Raw genomic sequence first — 22,727 nt, 5'->3', positions numbered from 1 at the left:
AACACTGGAGAAAGAAGTCAGTGACTCTTTCATTGTCCTCGGTGTGTGAGGAATAATCCAAAAATGTCACTCCTCACACGCAGGGCTGGTTTGGATTTGGTTAGGCAACCATACGGCTTTCTGGGAGAATCTGGAACACAGGGTGCTGGCCCTACTCAACTGCTGGGCAAAACATTTACCCCTGAGGCTAGGGCAGCAACCTTTTCAGGTAAAGGCCAACAGAGACCATCTGAGTGTAAAAGGCACACACTTTGTGTACCCCTAATACTGAAGAAGCGCACACTTGGTCATGGGTCCTTCACCCGTTCTTGCAACAAATGTTTACTGTGCGCTTGAGCCTACTATGCTGTTTCCCAGGACTTTCTAAAGTAGCACAATCAAAAGCACCCTTCCAACTTGTTTTAAAACAAAGATGTGCAAGGAATCCAAATACACGATGGGTCTCTGCGGTTCCAGTGAAGGAATGGAGGTCGGAGGAAGCTGAGATAGATGCAGCTCAGCCAAGACAGGTGGCAGGGATTTTGTAAATGAATTCGTTTGGGACCCTCCAGCGCCAGCAGGCAGTATTGGTGCATTGGCCACGATCACCTGTGGGCCCATTTGCCTCCAAAGTAGAGAAGTCCGGGCAGCAGGCCATCAGGCTGCAGGGAGCCCTGCCGTGACCAGCCTGAAGCAGTGATGCAGTGGAGGCCGCCCAGAAGGTACAGGCAGGGGCAGGGCCAAGCTCTTGCTTGGAACCAGGAGACCAGACTGGCAGAACTAGGGAAGAGGGACTCTGAGAGGACCGGGACACTGCAGGGTAGCACAGTGTTCCTCCAAACACCCTGCCTCTTGACAGGACCTGACCTGTGCACCTGCACCCCAAAAGCCTGACTACCACCAGCATCATTCCTGTCTCCTAGAGGCCAGGCTGAGGCTGGCAGAAGCACACAGCTCCACATGCACCTGGGAAGTGACAGAGTCACAGATTACCTGAGAGTGGTAAGAAGTCCACAGTCTTCTGGTTCCCTAAAGAAAGAAGCTACGTGGGGAGCAGGATCAGCAGGGACAAGTGAGAATATGTCACTGCTACTCACACCTGTGCATGCACTATGCAGCCACCACCAGGGTTGAAGCGCGGCTGGGGACCTCAGGGAGCATGTGTGGGGCTGGGGCGGACCCCTCCCTGAGGGCCACTGTGCCTGGGCCCTAAAGGAGCTGAGTCTGGCCTATTCACTCCCAAGAAAAGGGGGGAATCACAGCAGCGACTCAGCTAGCAGAAAGCTGGACAGCTGCCCCATGGCGTAACCAAAGACTCTGGAAACTAGCCAGCCAGAGCTCACACCTCTTATCACACTGCCAAAGAGGCTGAGGCGGGAGGATTACAACGAATCTGAGGCCAGCCTGGGTGACAAAGAGAGTTCAAGGCTGGCCTAAACTACACAGTGAGACCCTGTCTCAAAAAACCAAATAGACTTTGGAACCTGCCCCGATGCCAGAGGAGGTCCAGGCAGAGGCCTAAGTGTAGGGTATAAGAGCCTCCAGACAGCTCTGGGAGGGCTGTGTGACAACTCTTCACAGGAACCGATTCCCGATGCACAAAGAGAGGCAAGCATGACAAGGGGCAGACACACAGGGCCAGCACCATCACCTCCAGCCAGAAGGGCCTTGTCAAGCAGCAGAAATATATCACTGCCACTATATATTCTTTGGCTTGCAAGGCCGCTGCGTAGCCAGCACCCCAGCGCTGACGGCCACGTGCCTACCTTGCACCGGGGCGCCAGCCTCCTTTGGGTTTTGGTGGGCAGCCTGCAGTTCCCAAGGCACTCCGTTCCCGCTTGCTGCTGAACAGAAACTCCTTTCTCAATCACCCTGCAGGCAGGCAGAGGACTCCACACCCGGCCCCCGTGCCTGCACCTAGCCAGCAGCACAGCAGTTCCTAGGTTACAGGGCTCACTGCCAGGCAAATACTGCTCCCCGCAGCACACCTGGCTGCAATCACCCTTGTAGGAAAAGCTCTTGGCTGCTCAAGAGCCAGGAAAATAGAAACCTGCTCTAGGCCTAGGAGGGTGGAAGAGGCCGGCACAGAGCGTCAGGACCCCAGGTGAGGTCTGAGGAGCAGAGGGTGGGTGAGACATTTCGTTGGTGCATTCCCACTGCTCACACTGCCCTGTCCTCCTCAGACGACATTCTGGGGACAGTGAGTTTGGAGGGAATCAGAGGAAGCCAAGGCCTGTGGGCCTAGGGATGGGGTGCTTTTGGCCTCCTGTGCACCCTGACTCGGGCATCTATCTCATTACTGCGAGGGCGCTCAGAGCTCAGGAAGCTGATAATAACACCTTTGTTCCCCCCACACCTGAAACTAGCAGCAATTAAAAAAGAGAAAGAAATCCAGCAAAATACCTTTGCAGAAAAGTCAAAATGGCTTTGAAGGAACACCCTGTGTGCACAAAAAGGACTGAGCTTTTCCTGCCTTTCCCCCCGCTGCAATATGTTACTTCCCATCAGAACAATTTAAGGTAGTGTTCAACTTGCACATTAAACACAGGCACGTGTGCACACACAAACCCCCAAATCCAAAACAGAACAAAAAACTCCAACAGCCTGTGGAGGACCTAGCTCTCCTGGGGCTGTGCTATCTTACTGCCTGAGGGCCTTGGGGGTTGGCCTGAGGGGTCCTGCCTGATCCCAGACCTGCACTCCTTACATTTCCCACAAAGCCAGTTTGTTTTTCATGGAGAAACCTTTCACACATGACAGAGAAACAGACAAGAGGAAGAAGTTGTGGCTTTGGGAAAAGGCTCACCCATGGAGTCATGAATGTTTTTCTGGATGCTTTGAAGGCAAAGCTAACACTTGTTGCTAAAATTCCCACTGCAAGTGCTTCTTCTTCAGGAGCAGTGACCCAGGCATGAAAGCCTCGCTTACCTGGATGAAGACCTTCTTCTCTTTGTACATTTCCCGGCTGCCTCTTCTCTTCAGGGAACTCTGGAACAGATCCAATGACACGCTGTTAACTGGGGGCCCCCGGAGACATCCAGCACTGCCCCCACTGGTGGGGACACACGCAGGAAACTGCTTTCCTTCAGAGTCTAGAAAGGACCTGGCTCAAGCCTCAGCGCTGAATCGGACTCTGAGGGCAGGGACTTAGGGCACGGAGGTGTTTATCCCATCCTAGCCTGGATTTGGGGACAGGGTCCTCAGTGGTACAGTTTATGAAAAAGCAAGCAGCCTGGACAACGTGAACCATCGGGAGAAGGCAAGGCGAGGACAAAGGCAGAAGTTTCAGACATATACATGGTATTTCTGGAGCCCGATTTGGTCCTAGTTATATTTTGATTGGGCCGCTATCAAAATGAATGGGTGCATCTGGGCAGTGAGATAAAAAAAGTGGCAGGCGATGGGGGGTGGGGAGGAGAAGCTCTTGTTTGTGGAAAAAACAAACCACAAAAATCTGCTGCAGAACTCCTGAACACCCTGTTCCAGTTCATGAATAAGCTGACAGCTTAGAGACCAATGTGGAAAGTTAAAGCTGTTTATTCCCAGTGGGCTGGGTCCCTGCCTGCCTTTCCAGAGAATCACCTCTCGGGACTGGGATCAGAGTCAGCGGGCAAAGGGCTCCCGGACACCGGTGGCTCCCCGTGCCCTGGGGACCCACGTCCCTCTAGGAAACGTGGTAGTCGTGAGACCCCACACGTGTGTGTCCTCTGGGGGCCTCTGACACTGCGTGCAGTGTGAACGGCTGCTAACGGTGCTGAGCAGGGCATGTTTCACCCCGAATGTCTTCACACCTGTCCAGACCGCAGACACACAGACCTTGCGCAGGGAGGGCGGCTATGCAAGGAACGGCAGCCTGGTGCTCATGGGGCGCACCAGAGTCCCTGTAAACAGCAAACCTGTCTGAAGCACAAGCCACATTCAGAACTCAAGCTGAAGGAGCCCCGTGATGGAGCACGTCGGCTGCTCTGTGCTATCAACAAGACCTGCAGAGAGACAGGAGGCCGGAGAGGCAGCCAGAAACCAGCAGATGTGAGGCCAGGCTCTGCAGCCAGCACTCAGATCTGACTGCCCTCAGCTGGACCTGGCCCAGAGTGTTACACTGAATCACTATATTCTGGATAGGAGGCAGCCTGAAGTCAAGTTAAACTGGGCATGATGGCGCACACCTATAGTCCCAGCACTGCAGGCTGAGGCAGGAGGATCACCTGGGCTACACAGAGTTCAAGGCCAGCCCAGAATACAGAGTGAGACCTGATCTCAAAAAAAACTCAAGGCGCTTAAGTCAGTGCTGCTCATCTTCTAAGTGTCTCACTCTCAGTACCCTGGACCTTGGCATGGATTGGAGAGATGCGAAGTTAAGAAACAATCACAGTGCTGGCTTCCACTTGGCTCTACAAGGTGGAGACCTGGAGAAGAAAACAGTCACTAAGCGAAGTCCTGGGAAAGGGATGAGGGCTGGGGAGCCTTCGAGGCAGCCAGGTATGCCCTTGGGAGGGTAGTGGCAGCAGACTTCTCCAAGCAAACCCTGCTGTCTCTCTGGTTGACTTACACTGAGGACCAGTCTGCTGCCACAGGTAAAGAAGCCTGTCTGACAGCGCTCTAGAGGGTTCGGTCCAAAATAAGCAGCTTTTCCAGGCTTCCCCTTCGTGCCGCAGGAAGGAGACGCTTTCCTCTGGACAAGCAGAGTGATGGCACAGCAGAGGAGAGTTCCAAAGGGTTCCAAAGCAAGCAGTGACACTCCCTCGGGCAGCGTGTAAGTGGCTGGGATCCAGGGCTACGGAGCAATCCAGGCCCTCACTGTATCCATCCATCCACAGGGGAACAGGACAGATTCTCCACGCGCAGGGGACAACTAAACAGGTATGAAAGGAAAGATAGATGAGGAGAGCAGAAGGGCTCGGCATGGACCCAGATTCGCGTGTGGCTGCACACAGAGCTGCAGGCCCATCCCATTTTGGGGGAGGGCCCTGGGGGAGCAAACAAAGACGGGAGATGGGTAGCGGGGTGGCTTTCTTCTGCCCCTCCCAGTGGGCCTTGTCCCTGCAGACGGCTGTGACTTCCAGCTCCAGATCCCGTGTTCTTCTAGCAAACTACAAATTGGCGAGTGGGCGTGGAGCCCCCTCTCCATGGAGACTGGACTGGAAGCCATGGCAAGGGTTAAAGCTCACCAGAAATCCACGAGGTCCACCTGGGCAGAACCAGAACACTGAGGTCCGATGGGAAGGGATTGTGGGATAAAGATGTGGTGTTTTTCTCAAATCTTTTGCTAAGTATGATGTCATTTTGAGCCCCCTCTATGTATGTAACACACACGCACATTATATGCATATTCACACATATGACACAGTGTGCGAGTAGTTTTAGATAACATGCACGGTAACATTACGGACATATTGACGGCTGTAATACACAGGTACCAAACCTACATGATATTTGATGCATACATATGTGACTTTACATGTAACATACTATGTACAGGGTTTAAATGTGTTCAAGAGTAGCTGAGAGGTTGGAATGATTTGAGGAAATGATTCTAGGCTGCACCTGCTTTAGAAGTTGGCAAACTGCAGTCTCAGGATAAATCTCAGTGAGCCTGTTTTGGACACAGCATTTTATTAGAAGTAGTGTCCTTTCTGATCACTCTTCCGTGGCTGCCTTGTGCAACAAGGGCAAAACTGCCCCAGTGATGCCAAAGCCCGAAATGTTCACCCCGGCCCTTTCGGAAAAAGTGTGCTGACTGTGATAGAGCAAAGTAAACCAGTAAAAAGAGCCATGAATACCATGCCATGGAAGAATAACACCAAGTGGGGGGTGCACGATCAGACCCAGGCACACAATGGCCGAGGCCAGAACACAGGTTAATGGAACAAAACAGCTCAGAAATAGACCTGAGAGCCAATGGGGACTGTAAAACCCACACAGGAAACCAGGGAGGAAAAAATGAGCTATCTGGTAAATGTTCTCGAAATAACTGCATAAGAATTCTGAGATTTAAAAACCAAAGTATGGTTCTACACATCAAAACAGACCCTAGGACTGATAAACTAAAAATTTAGATGCAAAAATTCATAAAGGATGTAAGCACCTGCCTGGCAAATGAGAGGCTGTAAATTCAATCCCTGGTGCAGAAAAAAAAAATCATAAAGGAATTAGGGAAAAAACAACAAATTTCTCATTATTCTTGGAACATGCCCTTTCTAAACAAAGACAAAAGCAAAAACAGTCATGGGGAAAGACTGTAGGTTGGCTAGGATTTTTATCGATATCCAAAGACACCACTTAATAGCTTCAAAAGCAAAGGGTGAACCGGGAACAGATCTAAGTCCTGATAGCAGAACGCTGTGCTACAAGCCGCAGGATAACCAGCTTCACATGGAAGTGCTGGCAGGCCAATAAACACGACCACCAGGGACTAGAGCAAGCTGCCTTGTTTCCCTTAGGAGGTTCATGGGCCTCAGAGAAGCAGGGACCCAGCATCAATGGGCGCCCTGATGCGGGCACTCCTGCCCAGACTCCGGGGCACAGGGGCATTGCCCCACCTGAGGCACGAAGTTGGGGACCAGAAGGATGCACTGCTGACGAAGCTGTCTCCGCACCTCTCCTAACTCTCAGGTGAGAACACAGAACTCCGCTTTCCTCAGCTCCTGTATATTCCAGGACCCAGGCGTGACTTAGGTTTTTCTTACGGGGAAGGGATCGTGGCAGCCGAGCTCATCTCAGATACCTTCCCCCCTCTCTTGGTAAATCACTGAGACCTGTAGTGGACCTTGTAGTCCACTTTCAGTCTGGAAATACAACAGTGCTTCTGGACCATGAAATATACAAGAAACACTCACAGACATTCAGAGGGAAATGCAAGTGGAAACTGTAGTGCATGTGGTGATCTCAACATGACTGTGTGTCTCGGGGGTACACAGGGCCCTGGGCTGGAGGAACACACACCTAAACACTGGCGAGTGACCACCTTGAGGGGCAGAACGATGGGTGGTTCTCTTTCTGGTGGTTTCTCATAGTCTCCGAATTACCTACAGCATGTACTATTTCCTTTAAAATGGGGAGGGGGGACCACAGGCACAGGGAGGTGTCCAGGGTGGGCTTAGCCTGTACAAGGTCCCCAGTGCCTAAATAAATAAGGAGATAGGATTTTTTTTTAATTGCCCAGAAACTGGAATTTGTATTTTCAAGACATCAGAGAAGAGCCCATCACCGGTCCTCAGTGGAGTCCCACAGTGGAGTCCTGCTCACCTATTCCTTGGGTCTCTTCCCCAGCACTGGGGCAGTTTATACTAGCCTGGTCCTTTGGATAGAACTCGGTATGTACCATTAATTTAAAAAAAACAAACAAACCCAGGAAGTCCCCAGGGAAACTGACAGGGTGCCACACTGAGCTTTGGCCTAGAAGCAAGCAGTGGCAAGTGACAGTCGCTGTGCCCAGCATCTTGTCCAGTGCAAGGAGCCAGGGGCCATGGGACCGTGGGTCAGGGGAAGGGCTGGGGATCTGGGGCAGGACCCTCTGTGCGCTCACATCTAGGGAGCTGCACTTCCCCGGAGCAGTGGAAGCAGAGGGGAAGGCAGCTGACCCAACACACAGCCTCTGAACACCTGGCCTGTTGGTTACTTCCACACTTGCTTTGCTGTCTGGTCAAACCGTCGGCAAATCAACTCTACACTCCCACTGAAATGGAAAGAAAATTAAGTTTGTGAATCCACAATGAATTCACCCAAGGCCAATGCATTTGCTGAGTCCTGAGTATGATTAAGTAAAAAATGCAGTTGGGCAATGATTTGAGCTTTCAAGTTAATTCTTTTTTTTTTTTTTTTTTTTTTTGTCTTTTTCCTTTTTATCGGTACCGAGGATCAAACTCACGACTGCCTGCTTGCAAGGCAGGCGCTTATGACGCTGAGCTAAATCTCCAGCCCCCAATTCTTAATGCTTCCTATTTTAGTTTTATTTTTTCCGAGTAATTTGAGGAAAACTGACAAGCTCAGCTTTACTAAAGTGCCCAGAGAGATTCTGGGCTTAAAATTTAGACTGGAAATAAGAAGAGACTAATAAAAAATCAGGGCACTGTACAGTACGAACCAGGCTGAGAAGGCAGCTACAGACGTGGACCGATTGGCAGAACCCTCAGAGGTTCTAACTGTTCAGAAAATCTGTTGTTTTCTTTTTTGGCCAGTTCACAGCACACACAGAGACAACCAGAGCAGTGAAGGTGCCAGGTCTTCTCTTCCCTGTGGGATGGGACTGAGAGTCCATCATCTGTATTAAAATTCCCTTTGAAACTCCGCAAAATGCCAGGATGAGGACAACTGGTCACTTCTTCCACCTAGAAGGTCCTCCTCGTCCTCTTCCTCACCACTGTGGCAGCTCCGGGGGAGACAACAGCCTCCTTTCCCATGGCAGCTCACTGCATGGTGAGCCAGTTAACTACAGGACTGACACGCAGAAATCCACCTCGGACACAACGGCAAACCGTACCCAGCCTTGGGTGAAGGAAGCCGCTCTCCCCACGTGCTCTGGAGAGGACAAAGGTGACAGTAACAGCTGCTGTGTGGCGGGCACTTGCTGGACTCCACGCTCATCTGTCAGAGGCTGGACCCGCAATGCAGCCTGGCACCCACGGCCACGGGCTTGGAAGGGGAGGCCTTGGGGAGGTGTGCAGAGTCCTCCACAGCAGAGGAGGAGAAAACTAGGCCTCCCCTGTCTGCAGTGAGAGTTCAGTGAGAAGACTGAGGACCCACCCAACTGAGATGGCCTGTGGCGTCTGTGACAGCAGCAGAGCTGAGGCAGAGTCTGACCTTGGCCTTCCGTGACTTGTACACTGTCATCACCGATTCACAGGTGACCAAGGCTGGAAAGCCAGCAGACAGAGGGTGTTTTAGAGCCCCAAACTTGGATATGGACAGCAAGCTGAAGCCACCTCCTGGCCTGCAATGCTCTCTGGACCTGGACAACTGTCTAGGCCTTGCATCAGCCGACCTCCTGAATTTGGGCTGTTTTTTCCAGGTTTCTGAGTCTCCAGTTGCTGATTTTTCTATAAAAAACAAAAATAAAATCCTCCACCTCTCTTTAGCAAAAGAGTTATTCTAAGGCAGCTGCGAAGCGCTGTTGTCTGTGGCTGCGGAGCAGATTTGCTGGCATCCTGCAGATTTTTCAAAGCTCTGTGGCTGCCGACAGCAGACGTCCTTATTTGGAAAAGTAAGACAGAATCCCATCACCAGTGGGCAAAATACCACAAAGTCAGCATGGAAAATTACACTAGGAGGCTTTGACTGCAGGAGAGAACAGCAGTAAAAGGCAGCAGGTGGAACAGGCGCCAGGGGCTCAGAGGGGAGAGAAGCGCCATGGGCTGATGACCCAGCCGGCAGCCACAGTGCCACCCAGGGCCACGAGCCGGTGGTGTCACGGAGCCTGGCACACCCGCACCTCACGCCCACTTCCTCCAGGGAAAACAGCGGGGTGCTGGAGAAGGTAACAGGTCACAGCATGAGCACAGCCAGAGAACACAACATGCATTGAACCCTAGACACCGGCACGCTGAAGCCCAGTTACTGGGAAAGCGCCCTGACCACGCTACGCTGTGTCTGAACCACACAACACAAACTCAGTATAGGGTGATGCAGTAAAGCTGTGAGTCACACTAGTAACCCACAGGGCCCCTGCAAAACCAGTGACGGCTGGCGAAAAACAACGCATGTTTCCCCCAGGCTGCAAGATCCCAACTCTGAAGAAGGACAGATGTGCAGACACTCCTCCAAGAATTTGAGCAGGTGACAGCCCGGTGTCAGACATCCCTAGGAGAGCACTGACCCATAAGTGGCCTGGGCACAGCCATAAAATTTAAAAACCTCTAACAAAGTGTACCACCTGCCTGTTAGAGCTGCAGAGAAGGCTGCGTCTTTTTAAAGAATAACCTGTGTCCTCCCACTAGTCAGTCTACTGGGAGGAAATACAACAAATCAAGAGGCAAATTATTTCCTATTTTAATGAAACCGTATGAAAGCGAAGTACTTTGAAAAAAACACAGCTAACAAACATTGTACAAATACATTAAAATGTGCCTTTTTCAGAGAAAAAAATCACTCATTTTTAAGATGCTTTAAGACGTAGTGTGAAAAATGTTTAATTTTCAAATAAAGTTACATATGAAAAGTTCTGCATTACCTTTGATACCGTTCTAAAATAATCTATGACCACACCCTATAGATGTTCCAATTTGACGCTGGGTATTGTTTTAAATGATAGAATAGACGATCACAACTATAAAACTTTATGGGCACATTTGTCACAACTCAGCAAACGTAAACTTAAGATTGGTGCATTTCAGTATCTATAAACTAAGTAAAAGAATGCCAAAGGAAATTGAGCTCTAGGTAACAAAACATGTAGTTAGGGGAAAGTGAGTGTCTTCAATTTATTGTCATTTAAATAGTTAGACAGGCAGATGGATAGGTGGGGGAAAATAAGAGCAGAGCAAAATGTTAATGCAGAGTGGCGGTGGCAGGTCCTTGGGTGCTCCCTAAAAGGTTAAAGTTTAGGTTTAAAAAATCTTTATAGCGAAGTGCAGGGAACAGAACACTGGGCACCAAACGAAGTTGTCAGCCCCTGATTACCATTATAAAATCTTAGGGACAGGGAAAGTATTTCATGGAACACGACAGCCTTTTAAAGGCAGGACGAAAATCACATACTTAATAGATTCTCAACAGGATTTGATATTTCTATCTTGGAAACATCTGGAAACACCAAATGCTTCACCAAAATGCTAACAGGTCCTGATCAGTGGGCAGAGGTGTGGGTGATTTCTTTTTACCTTGATAACTGTTTTTTGTACTTTTCAAAATTAAGAGATGCTGTCCTATGTATTAATAGGGTTGCCCCGATAAATGCACCATAAAGTGAATACATACCCTAAGTCAAAATCCATCTTCTAAGCCTAACCCATGGAGCACCACAGACAAGCAACAAGAGAGGCCGCAGGGCATCCCTTGTCCCCCACCACAGCTGTGGACCGATCGGGAGGATCTAAACATCAACCACCCCTGGGCCCAGGCAGAGACCAGAATTCACAATTCCAAGTACAGTTCCTGCCCAACGCACATCTGTTTTGCAACGCTGTAAAGCTGAAAACTCATGAATCAGGTGATCTTTAAGTCAGGGACCATCTATATCACTCTTTCAAATAGGAAAAGATGTTAGTTTCCAGCCACCCAGGACCCCATGGAACCCTGGCCCTGCCTCTCCTGGCAGCAATGGACAAGACTGGCAACCTTGAGCCAGAAACACCCAGGAAGTGGGGAGAGCTCTGTGCTGCAGGGATCTCCATGTCTTCGCACAGGGGATAGGCAAGGCTGATGGACACCCAGGCCAGCAAATGGGGCCAGGCTGAGGCTCTGTACTCAGAGGCTCCCCCATAGGTGAGGCCTAGTCAGACCCTGTCTGACTTGCTGACTCGCATCTGCCTAAGAGCCTTGTTACTGGGAGCCATGAACTGGTTCCATCCATAACTCATCAGCTGCTGGGAAACAGCCGCCTGCCCCTGGCTGGTGTCCTGCACCAACGCCGCTCTGATCCCTCAGGTAAATGGTGATCGATGTTGATCTCCACGCTGGGAGTCATGCCCCCAAGCACCTGTAGGGTACTCTCCAGGTGATTTGGGGGCATAGGGACATTGCACTGCAGGTTCATGACTCTCACGGGACAAAAACTCTCCCTGCTCTCCATCTGGCTCCCGACTGGGGAACTGAGGGCAAGGGCAAGGGCTTGGACAGCAAAGGGCTGCAGGGGTGGAGCCAGAAGCTCCCCACTCACACGGTTGGAGAGCAACCCAGAGGCCAGCATAGTCACGCTGTGGCTGTTACACAGGGGGCCGGCCAGCCTGGCCCTTCTGACCCTTGGCTATCCAAGAAAGCATGTTTCCAACAAGGGTGACCGGGGAGCGGACACTGCTCTGAGGCCAGGGACAGGAAAAGATCAGAACAGAGGGAGGGGTCTCTCTGGGGGCACCTGCCAGCCCTTGGTCTGTGCTGTTGAGGCCTGGGACAGAAGAGGATGAGCAGACAAACAACCATGGTTTCACACGATGGAAACCATGTGCATTTAAATGTGTAAGAAAACATGTGGTGGGGGACAAGGGATGCCACCACTCCTCCAGCGTGGTTTTCTGTCTCCCTTAGGGAACACACAGGTTAAAACGTCCAATGCCCAAATTCAGGCAATCTTGCCAGTGCAGTCTTAGCTTTACAACACAGAATCTTCCAGCACTTAAAATCAGTTGTCAAATCAGGAGTTCCCATTGCAGCCCCTCAACAGCCATCTTTCTGCGGGAGTGATCCGTGTCCTGCAGTATTTGTAGGCGATGGGCTGAGGCACCTTGAGGTCACAGAATGCAAGACCTACTGCTTGCTTTCATGACAAGGGGACCTACCCTCAATGACCAAGTCCCAGAGAAATTCAGTGCCCCACAGGTCACGGCAGCCTCACCCCAGGGCAGAACAACCCAAGTGCTGATTAACCAGTATCAAGGCATGCAAAGGGGTGTGGCTGCAATATGGGCTGCAGCCCGATATTGCAGCCTCACCCCAGAAACACAACCTTGGATGGAATAAATCACACAAATGGGCACAGAAGCCCGATTTCACCTCTATGAGATGCCTGGAATTCTCGGGTTGACAGACAACGAACACCACAGGGGCACCCAGCCAGAGGTGGCGGGAACCCAACTGCTGAATGGGTACAGGGTGTGGGAAAGGCCTCTGAGCAGCGGTGACTGCTGTGCAGCCCCACCAAAAACCCAAAGCTGTGCATCACACGCCTCTGATGGTCACAGTGGTAACATCTACACTACCTGTGTCTTCCAGGAGAGACTTTTAAACCCTGATCACATCCACAGCTGTCCGTTTCCAGTTCTCACTGCAAAGCGCCCACAGGAGCGCTACCCACAGCCCGTCGGAGCTTCCATCCAGCATCACGATGCGGCCTGTGATTTATTTCACTTTCCATGCATGTCACGCTATATGTTCTCTCCTCTCTCCTTTTATGGCCACGAAGCTGACACTCCCGAGCGCTGTGTTCCATCTGTGAAACACACATTTCGGCCAACTCACTGTTTATGCCCGCTCTGGAGGCAGTTCTTAAACAGAGACCAAAGCTGCACACACATTTTTCACCCATGACCTGAATTTTTTTGAACAACAATACACATTTTATTTCCCAACACCTCTGGTGGTTGTTTCTACTCTGTGGACATTTCAAGTCAGGCTAGTCCCTCCAATTTCAATTTCTCAGCCCTTAATCTAGTCATGGAAAAATTTTCTAAAACACCAGAAATACTAGTTCATGGGATTTCGTTTTGTTTTGGGTTTTCCGAGATGAGGTTTTGCTATGCAATTCAGGTCTTGAATTTACTAGGTAGCCCAGACCAGCCTTGAGTACACAGCAGCCCTCCTGCCCCATCCTCCTGAATGCTGGGATTATAGGAGTCCACACTGTGCCCGGCTAGTTCATAGAATCATGACTTACAGGAAATACGTTTTGTACTTGCAGAAGGCCTTCTGCTGGGTGTCATAAGTGTTTTCTTACACATTTAAATACACACAATCTACTGCTCCATGCAGAAATATGGGAAGAAGAAAAGAAAGGAGAAAGTAAGACAGAAAGCAGGTAAGAAAGAGGGGCAGTGGGGAGGAGAAGCCCGAACAGGGGCCAATTCTGGACATAGCCCAGAGAACCACCTCCCAGGCTGCTGTCCCATGGGGGGTAGGATGCTGTGCAGACACGATGACACGCCTGGCGGGACATCACCAAAGACACAGGAGAGGCAACGAACGCCTGCTGCACCTGATGCCTGGTCCAGTGCATCTGGGCCCTCTCATCCTGACCCCAAGGAGCAGGCTGATCCTACTTTCTTCACATGGGAGCAATCAGGCTTGGGATGGTCGCCCAAGGGCCTGAGAGGAAACCAACCTGGAGAAACAGAGGCTCCAGGCTGCCGCTGGGCATATAAAGTCACAGCACCCCAGTAGGGAGCAGGTGATGAATTGCACTGTGGCACTGAGTTTGGGGGCTCAAAGGGGCAGCGATGGGCCATCTGCTCCCTGAACAATCAAAGCCGACTCCCAAGAGAACAAAGGACACTGGGCTCCCAAATGGGAACCCTGGGCTACTTTCTGGTACAGCGCCCCCTCCAGGGCACCAAGGCCCAAGGTCCCCCATGGGGCCTCTCTAATCCCAAATCGGGTCACCCTCCTCCCACCTGCTTCAGGCTCCACCGTCTTCTGGCCCTGGAGTGCCACAGGCCCCACCCCAGTGGTTTCTGGGCAACTAGTAGAAACAGAATCTGTGACAGCATCAGGGATCATTCACGGCCACCGCGCTTCCCTCCACAAATGTGTGCTGATTACACGCTTCTCCACACACCAGGCGGTGAGGGTGACGGCGCTGAACAAGGGCCTCATTGTGAGTTCCCTGCTGAGCAGCGCTCTGCCCAGGAGAGCAAGCTGGAGCCGCCTGGACAATAAGAGCTCTGCCAGTGCCCAGCTGGGAGTGCTCCAAGTGGCCCTGGGAGGGGCAGGTGCGGTAAGCCAAGGTCAGAGACAACGGTGCAGGTGACTCTGCAACCTTCGAGAGCCAGGGTTCCACCCATCATGGGGATCGTGCTTTCCAGACCTTTCCTAACTCAGCTCAGCTCTGCAGGCCACGAATAAAACACCAGCTTGGGTCTGAGAATGGACAAGAGGACTGCGCTCCTGGGATGGCCTTGAAAAGGCTTCACAGCTCCTTCTGCTTGAGAAGAACAAGCTTCGGGCTGTGGATACTGAGCAACACCGTCGTCCTGGGTAAAGGAACACCCTTGGTTGCCTGGAAGACAAATCGTCATGGACTCAAAGGCATCCAACAGCCTGTGTGTGTGTGACATGCCACTCCCATCCTCCACAAATCCTCTGTGCAGAATTAAAAACCCATCTCCCTGCTTCCCACTACCCGTGCTGCAGCACTTGTGGTTTCTGCCCCAACTCAGACTGTCCTGGACTGGTGATGGGGACAGACGCCAGCTCCGTCTTACTAACTACAGTGAGTGGTGGGAAGAGGTGTTTCGGAGAGAAATCCCCAACATGGCATGCTCGTCCTCCTCATCTCTGCCTGGCACACCCTGTCCCAGGTCTTGCTCTTGAATGTCACTCATTACTGCCCTGATGATCACTGCGTCATGAATGTCCAGTTTTGGAGGTCCCTGGCCCTGAGAGATGGGATGGCATCTACTAAGGGCTCCCAGGGAGGCCTCAGGAGGCCCAGAGGACCACAGTGGATGCTTGTAGAGCTCCCTCGAGCCTGACAAGTTTAACAGGAGCCCCAAAGCCAAAATACCACACTTTTCCCTGAGGAGATTCCAGGCCCTTGAAATTTTATCTGTTGTTTTCTGTGGCCCCAAATGCTACAGATGAAGAAGCTCCCAGGTAAGGGGCACTGATCTAATCTCTACGAGAAGACAGCATCACTTGAGATGACCACCACTACAGAGACACGGGGTGAGCCATGGCCTGGAGAGTGGTACCATCACTGCCTCATGGGAAGGCTGCCAGCCATTCACCCCAAGTCGCCCTTCAACCCTCCCACAAAGAGCAGGGTGACCTACATCTTCCCTTTGAACACAGACAAAAGCAGCCAAGCCAGCCTTTAAAACCCTCCTGAGCCAAATCCACAGCTCTAAAACCAGGTAGAGGATAAAAACAGACGAGGAAAGAAGCTTCACAGGTTATTATCGATACCAAAAAAAGATGACTATCACCTTCAATGCACAATAAAAGCCTACTGCTTTTAAAGAACAGTGAAAGGATCAGATCTCCTCATAAGGAGGCAAGACTGCTCAAACAATGTCAAAAGTGCAAATGACCTTTTCCAAGCACGCTCCTGCAAACTGTCCTCTGCATTTGCTGTAGGTGTCCTGCAGGTTGACACGCAGAGACAGGATAAACACAGCCCTGCTATTCTAGATCCCCTGGCTCCAATCCTGCTCCTTGCTTCTGACTGTGGTCAATGGGCAGCAAAGACTCAGCCTGGACCTCCAGGTCTCCTGCGCCCTGGCCTCCTCTGCTCCTTCGTCTGACCAGCATCTTCTACTAAGTGCATCAAGGGAACTTCCCTGAAGGAAGTGCCCTTTGCAAGTAAACTGTCATCAGCCAGTCCGGGATCCTGGCAGCCAGGACACACCCCTTTAGTTCCCAAGGGCCTGTTCCTGGACCTACACCCCAGGGAAGGAGGAGCCTATGTCAGTCCCTGGGGAGTAAGACCTGCACCTGGAGAAGTGAAACACTGAGTAAGGGAAAAACACAGCTGACCACTCGAAGGGCACTGTGATGCCCCAGGCTCCTGGAAGTTGTGGCCCCAGGACAGGAACACAATGGTGGCCTGTGGGACTTCCCAGTAGGGGAATGTACAAGTGGAATACCCTTATCTGAAATGCCTGGACTCAAAGTGGAGTAGATTTTAGATTATTCTCAGCATGGGAATATGTGCACATCCCAAATGAGGTATCTCAGGGATAGAGTCCAACCCTAACACAAAATCCATTTCATATACACATTATACACAGAGCCCAGCACCTCCCCAGCCTGGCAAACACCAAATGCATGCCCACAGCCAGCAGAAGTAGCCGTAAACCCAGCTGGCTCCAGGGGAAGGGCCTGCAAGGACACATCTCTTGGGGTTCACCATACACAGCTTCTTCAGGGACCCCATTTCCTCTTTTTAAAGGTCTTGGGGGATCTGTGATCATATTCCAGATGCACAGCTGCATGCTGGATAAGGAAGAGGTGGCCACGGAAGAGAAAGACGGCTCTCCTCCTTTATCCCCTCTTCTCCTCCCCTGCAGTCTCCATGTCTTTCCTTCTCCAAAAAATCTGCTTCTGTCTCCATCTTCCGGACATGCCACCTAGGTGAGAATCTTGCCCTCCTGTATTGGACACAGTAATTCCTGGTTTGTGGCTGGCTTCTCTCTGGTGAAAACATGGCTAGAGCTACCGGTTCCTGCGGCTGAGGAAGGCCCAAGACCCTGCCAGAGATACCCACAGCACGTGCTCCCCACAAGCACCCGCCTACGAAGACAGGGCCCCACCCCGCATCACGTACGGCTATGCCCACCCCAAATTCTGACCTAAGGGGCCTGCTGCATGTGGTGCTGCAGTGTGTGTGCAGCCTGTGAACAAGTCCTGCTCCATACAGGGCTGCACTCTCTGGAAGAGGGGAGGCGCTGTTCCTCACTGGTGGCTTACACTAAAAATAGTTACCATCAGTCACGAAATAGGCCAGGTCGTTTGTCTTGGGAGCCCCTGAGAGACCGCCTGGAACCCTCAGGAAGGTTTTTGGGACAGGACTGGCAGGAGGATAGAAGAGGACCAGTGTCCTGGCTGTGCACCTGGAAGGACAGGTCACTGCTTCTAAAGGCTGGCCCGGCATCACTGTCACTTGGTGAGCTGGAGGGGACAGGGACAATCATGCTGCTCTGTGCTGTCATCTCAGTGTATGGCAACCACACCTGAACCCAACAGCACAGCAACCCTGGGGTCAGAGGCCTGGATTCTACACCCTGCCAGGGAGGGCCCTTGGGTGGCCTCCAGCGAGTCCCTCGATAACCCTGAGACATGGGCATCCCTGGATGGAGCAGCTGCCACCTAACTGAGCTGGGTGGAGAAGACCATGGCTCAGAGCACACAGGAGACCTGCAGCATCACCAAGTGCACAGCTAGCACCTCTGAAAGGTGCGAGGACTCCAGGGCATGACAGCCCTGAGGCAAAGGAGGCTCCAGGATGCTGGATGAGAGCAGAACTGGGGAGGCCTGCAGGTGCAACCTCCCTCCTAGCACGCTCCTCCCCATCAGAGCCATCCGCTGCTCCAGCACTCCTGTATTTCACCTTCACAGAGACAGAGATCCAGAAAAAGAGAATGGGAGGGAATACAGGCGGGGGAAGGGTAAAGGGACAGGCAACACTGGGCACCTGGTGCTTCGCAGAAGGGAAATGGATACACAGCATCACAGCTCTTAGGAACCTGGGAGTCTCTGGCTACAAAGACACAAATTTCAAAACCCGCAAGTTTTGTTTTGTTTAAAAGAAAGTCTTGCTATGCAGTCCAGACTGGCCATGAACTCAAGGCCATTCTTCTGCCTTGGCCTTCTGAGTGCCGGATGACAGGTACAGGCACGCACCACCACCACACCAGGCCACTACTGACAGAAATATGAAGAGATACTGAAATCTCCTTTCCTCTCTAACTTTGCCAGGGCTTCCTGGGAAGCTGCTTCTCTGTTTTCCTGCCCTACAATGCCGAGGTGGGGCTTACTTCTTCCACTTCCCAAATAGCTCCTGCAGAATGCCAGGCATGCAGGCATTGCTTTGTAGATGCTTCCTTCAAAGTAACAGAAAGACCCATAAGCATAAGTCTGTAGGAAAAAATACTAGGATTTGTTCTAACAGTTTGAAATAAGAATTAAGATATTTAAAACTTTAAACATGAACAAATCACACTCTGGGAAGTGGCCCTCTCTCCGACCGTGACCTGCACTGTGGTGATTTCTGTACTTTTGTGTCAGCAGTAGACAGATTCTGTGGTCTCTCGCACTCCTGCCGGGCAGGGCACACATAGGCGCAGGTTGACCTCAGAGCAATGCTCAGGACTGTCCCAGCTGGACCACCCTGAGGGACCAGCCACTGTCCCTGGGCAGCAGGAGCAGACCTGCTCACTACCAGATGTGCAGGCCCAACCCTGGCTGGGGTTGGGCGGGATGAGGCAAGTCTGCCCTACCTGGGCAATCTGGTGACTCAGTGAGAACCTATTTCCAGGGAAAAATAGGAGAGAAAGGGCCGTGGATGCAGCTCCGCATGAGGCCCTGGGTTCAATCCCAGTAGCAAAGAAAGGTGGTGAGACGGCTACAGGACAGGCACCCAGCTGGGCCTAGGGTCGCACCTGCTGGTGCTGCCTGCCATGTCCCATGACATGGGCTCTGCGCGGGTGCAGGTGCTGTCATCACAGCGTATGGCACAGCCACACCTGAACCCAAAGGCACAGCAACCCTGGGATCAGAAGGCCAGGGTCCCAGTGCTGCGTGGGCCCTCACATGGCCTCCAGTGAGTCCCTCGGTGACTCTGAGACACAGCCATCCCTGGATGGAGCAGCTGCCACCTAACTCTGAGCAGGGGAAGGAGACCATGGCACAGAGTGCCTAGGAGACCTGCAGCATCACCAAGTGTACAGCTGGCACCTCTGAAAGGCATGAGGACTCCAGGGCGCATTCTTGATCCAGGGGTCTCGGGCTGCAGGACAGCTCACTGGCTTTTGAGGAGGGTAAAGTCAAACCCCAGACCAGAAATATGTTTATTTCAACTAATGGTTGCTCCTAATCTTAATAAAGACGAAGACTTCATAGCTGAGTCAAGCAAATTAAAAAGCCGCACCTCGAGCACTAGAACCGAGGACACAGCCTTGCCCGTTTGGGCTCCTGGGTGTCCAGCCACGTGCACAGCCAAGACTCATCGGGCAAGCCCACTGTGGCTCGGCTCCTCGGTTAACACAATCTGTGCTGAAAGTCCGCACATGACTGTGACTCTCCCTCAGCAGAAGCAGGGGAGGGCGGCGAGGATGGAGCTGGCTGCTCGGCTCTCCCACCCCGTGCTGCTGCCCAAGCCCTGCCTGAGGCTCTAGGCCTCCTTGCCGTACCCTTCTGGGAGCCCAGAGGCTGCGTTCCTGCATTGGTTCTGCTTTCTGTGGGGCCTGGGTTCCAGGCGTGCACTGCTGCACTGCTGGGCCGTGTGTCTGGAACACTTGGCCGTGACGTGTGGATTCTCCGTCCCCAATTCTAGGCCTTCCTGGGAACAACCTGGGATTAACAGGTGGGAAGGCAGCCAGGTGGACTGGCCAAACTCCCACACCTCCGAGCTCGGAAAGGCCTTGCTCTCCACGGCCGCTCGGGTGCCTTCCCCAAGAGCGAGAGCCATGCCAGGCCTTCCTGGGCCCTCGCTCGAGATCTGACATGGACGAATGCATGCCAGCTGCTGGAGAAAGCGCATTCTCACAATTTCTTTTCTAGTTAAAACTTACATTGGTAATAAGCTCGCTCTCCTTCATTTCTTATGCAGCCAGGATGTGGCAGCTTAAATATTAAAAAAGGAAACAAACGAATTTTGCAAAGCTGGTGACACACAGATGGGGTTTATGGCCATAGCGCCTCATTCACCATGACTCAGTGCCCAGCTTCACCACTGGCCAAGGTCTATTCACCTCACAACTCGTGTCACTACCTTGCCAGGTCCCCTGTCCCCAGGGCGTCTCTCCCTGCCAGCTCCTTGGCTGTTCTGGGCCTTTGGTCCTCTCCATGACTGCTCTAAACTTCCCACCAAAGCCATTCCGGAAGCACCTGCCTTTCCCCTGTGTCTGGCATCTGCACCCCACCAGGTAGGTGTTCAAGGCTTCTGCTGGTTCATGATACAACTTCCAAAAGCAAATCACACACTCATTCTGCTCCCACTCTGAGCATTTGTGATCTAAATTCATCATCGTGACAACACAAAGGGATCCTGGGGTTCTTTTTGGTAATACCAGGGATCAAACCTAGGACCTGAGCACACCAATCAAGCACTCTACCAAGGAGCTACGTCCCCAACTCAGGATTATCTTTAATTCCAGAACACTGGCCGACCTCCCTCATCTGCACCTGGCACATGTGCCTGCCTAGCTGGTCTACACTGGGTCTAGCTGTTCTACGGTAGACAGGGGAGACTCAGGTTCTGAGTCACCTCTTTCTTCAACCGCAGGAGGGCCTGGGGCCAAAGTCCCAGGAAGGAAAAGCAATTCTTGGGGTGCTGATGTATGGGAAACAGATGTTTGAAACAGCATCCCAGAGAGAAGTGTAGCCTGGAATCTGTCTCCATCAGCACCAGCTGTTCTGGAAGGATTCACCTAGAAGACTCACTCACTTTTGAGCCCAACCCAGAGCAGTAGTGGCTGAGCTGTGGAGATGAATACCGGCTGCACTCCTGGGAGGTCGCCGCACCGAAACTCAGCACAGAGCAGGGGGTGATGAATACTGTCAGAAGCATGCCTGTGACAGGACATGCATGGCTGTGTCTGAAATATGCACGCAAAAACAAGGTCAGGTGCAGCCTGTGCCTAACCCTCTCCTGCTTCCTTCTTGGCGGCATCCCGCGGTCCACAGGGCCTTTGGTCAGGGGTCCCGCCTGCCTGCCCTGCTCTGGGTCTGGACAACCATCCTCGGGGCACAGGAGGGCCCAGGACCCTGGAAGGTGATCCAGCCCCGGTGACGTGGCGCAGCTGTAGAAACCTCTGCCCTCCCTTCATGACACCATTTGTCCAGCAGCTTCATCGATGAGAAACAGATAGGGACCCAGCAGGCATTGAGCCAGCAGTGCCAAAGGGGACGATCCTCTACCCTGGAACGAGTTCAGGTTTTCAGCAAGTCACACCACTGTCACAAAGACAAAGTCCCATCACTGCAGTGCATTCACTGTCACAGTTCTCCCTCACCTGGGAAAGTGGTCTCAAGCCTTCTCGCCCTCTGGATGTAGCAGTTAGGCTCTGTGTGCGAAGGCCCAGCAGAGCAGGTGGTACTGCACAGCCCTCTCCACCCCATCCAACGAGAGCACAGGAACAGCAAGCCAGTTTGCTTCCTTCTTTCACACAGCCAGCCCCACAGGGGATGAGCGCATGGCCCTGGTGCTGGATGCCAGCTCTCTGCAGAATGCCGGGCACTCAGGGCAGCAGTGGGTGCCCCGTGGCAGGCTCACACCAGGCCTGTATTCTCTCCAGGGAGGCACAAAGTGTTACTGCCATCAAGCTAACAACTTTGCTCTCCCCCAGGAGACACAGAAGCAGACCCAAGCGCAGCCTTTGTTCACTTCCACGAGTCTCAGGACAAGCTACTGTGCCTCACTCTAGGGCTGCAGATGCAGTAGTCATACAATTCCAAAGGACAAGAGAGGATCCACGCTCTAAAGATGCCAAGCTCAAGGCCTGGACCATTTGCATGTCCCTGCTCCACTTTGCATGGTAGAGTCCATCCTTCCAGGTATCCGGCAGGTGGCAGGCCTTTGTGCTCTCTCCTAACCCCGAATTTCCTCCACCTCTGCCTTCCCTCAGGCTCTTTTCTGTCCACACAGTACACTGCCACCCCTCCCACTGTCCTCTCTCCTGACCCCAGTTACCCTCCATCCTGTACCTAGACTTCGCTGCTCCCCATTGGAAAGGCTGCCAGGGTGCCCACCACCTTTCCCACATGCCCTAAGCTGCAGCACTGGCCTGCCAGCTCCCACACGCTCCCGGCCTCTGTGGAAGGGGCACTGCACAGGGCAGCAAGCCTCAGGGATGTTAGCTGCTGCTGGCCCTTGGAGAGTGCCACCTCTCATTGCCACCAGACAAGCTCAGGAAATGCCAGCCGCCACCCGAGCATGTGAGACTAATCAGGGTCTCTGTTTAGAACAGAGCTAAAAGGAGAGATGAGGTGGCCCTGGGGGTGGGGAGCAGCACTGTGCACAGAGCTAAGATTGCCCTGGGCACCAGGAACTGCTCACAGGTGACCATGGGGACCCCAAAAGGGGTCACGCTGTGACCACAGAGGACAGGACCGAGGGACACAGTGCCAGTGTGGGCTGCCCAGGACTGCCGGCCAGGCAGACACAGACAGTGGTGCCCATGGGACTGTGGCTGGAGCCCACAGAGGGTGCAGCCCACTCACACCCT

At 52.5% G+C, this 22,727-nt stretch overlaps 1 protein-coding gene across 9 annotated transcripts in view; it reads right to left on the bottom strand.

The window, feature by feature from the left end:
* Mtcl1 (microtubule crosslinking factor 1) overlaps positions 1-22,727 on the bottom strand; it is an 84,873-nt gene that overhangs the window by 35,429 nt on the left and 26,717 nt on the right. For 4 of the 9 annotated variants that reach the window (XM_023562696.2, XM_023562698.2, XM_023562699.2 and 1 more), the window contains exons 4-5: positions 2,908-2,967; positions 1,746-1,823 (exon numbers count right to left, since the gene is read on the bottom strand). In XM_023562696.2, the coding sequence (XP_023418464.2) occupies positions 1,746-1,823; positions 2,908-2,967 (138 nt within the window). The remainder of the gene's footprint in view (positions 1-1,745; positions 1,824-2,907; positions 2,968-22,727) is intronic. The other 5 variants (XM_023562697.2, XM_023562700.2, XM_013146686.3 and 2 more) reach the window with 2 other exon arrangements.

This window comes from Cavia porcellus, unplaced genomic scaffold (assembly GCF_034190915.1).
Source record: "Cavia porcellus strain 051 isolate PalLab524CR breed Dunkin Hartley unplaced genomic scaffold, mCavPor4.1 scaffold_20, whole genome shotgun sequence".
Taxonomy (NCBI): Eukaryota; Metazoa; Chordata; class Mammalia; order Rodentia; family Caviidae; genus Cavia; species Cavia porcellus.
The sequence above is the reverse complement of the archived record's forward strand: the minus strand, read 5'-3'. Positions and strand labels throughout refer to the sequence as shown.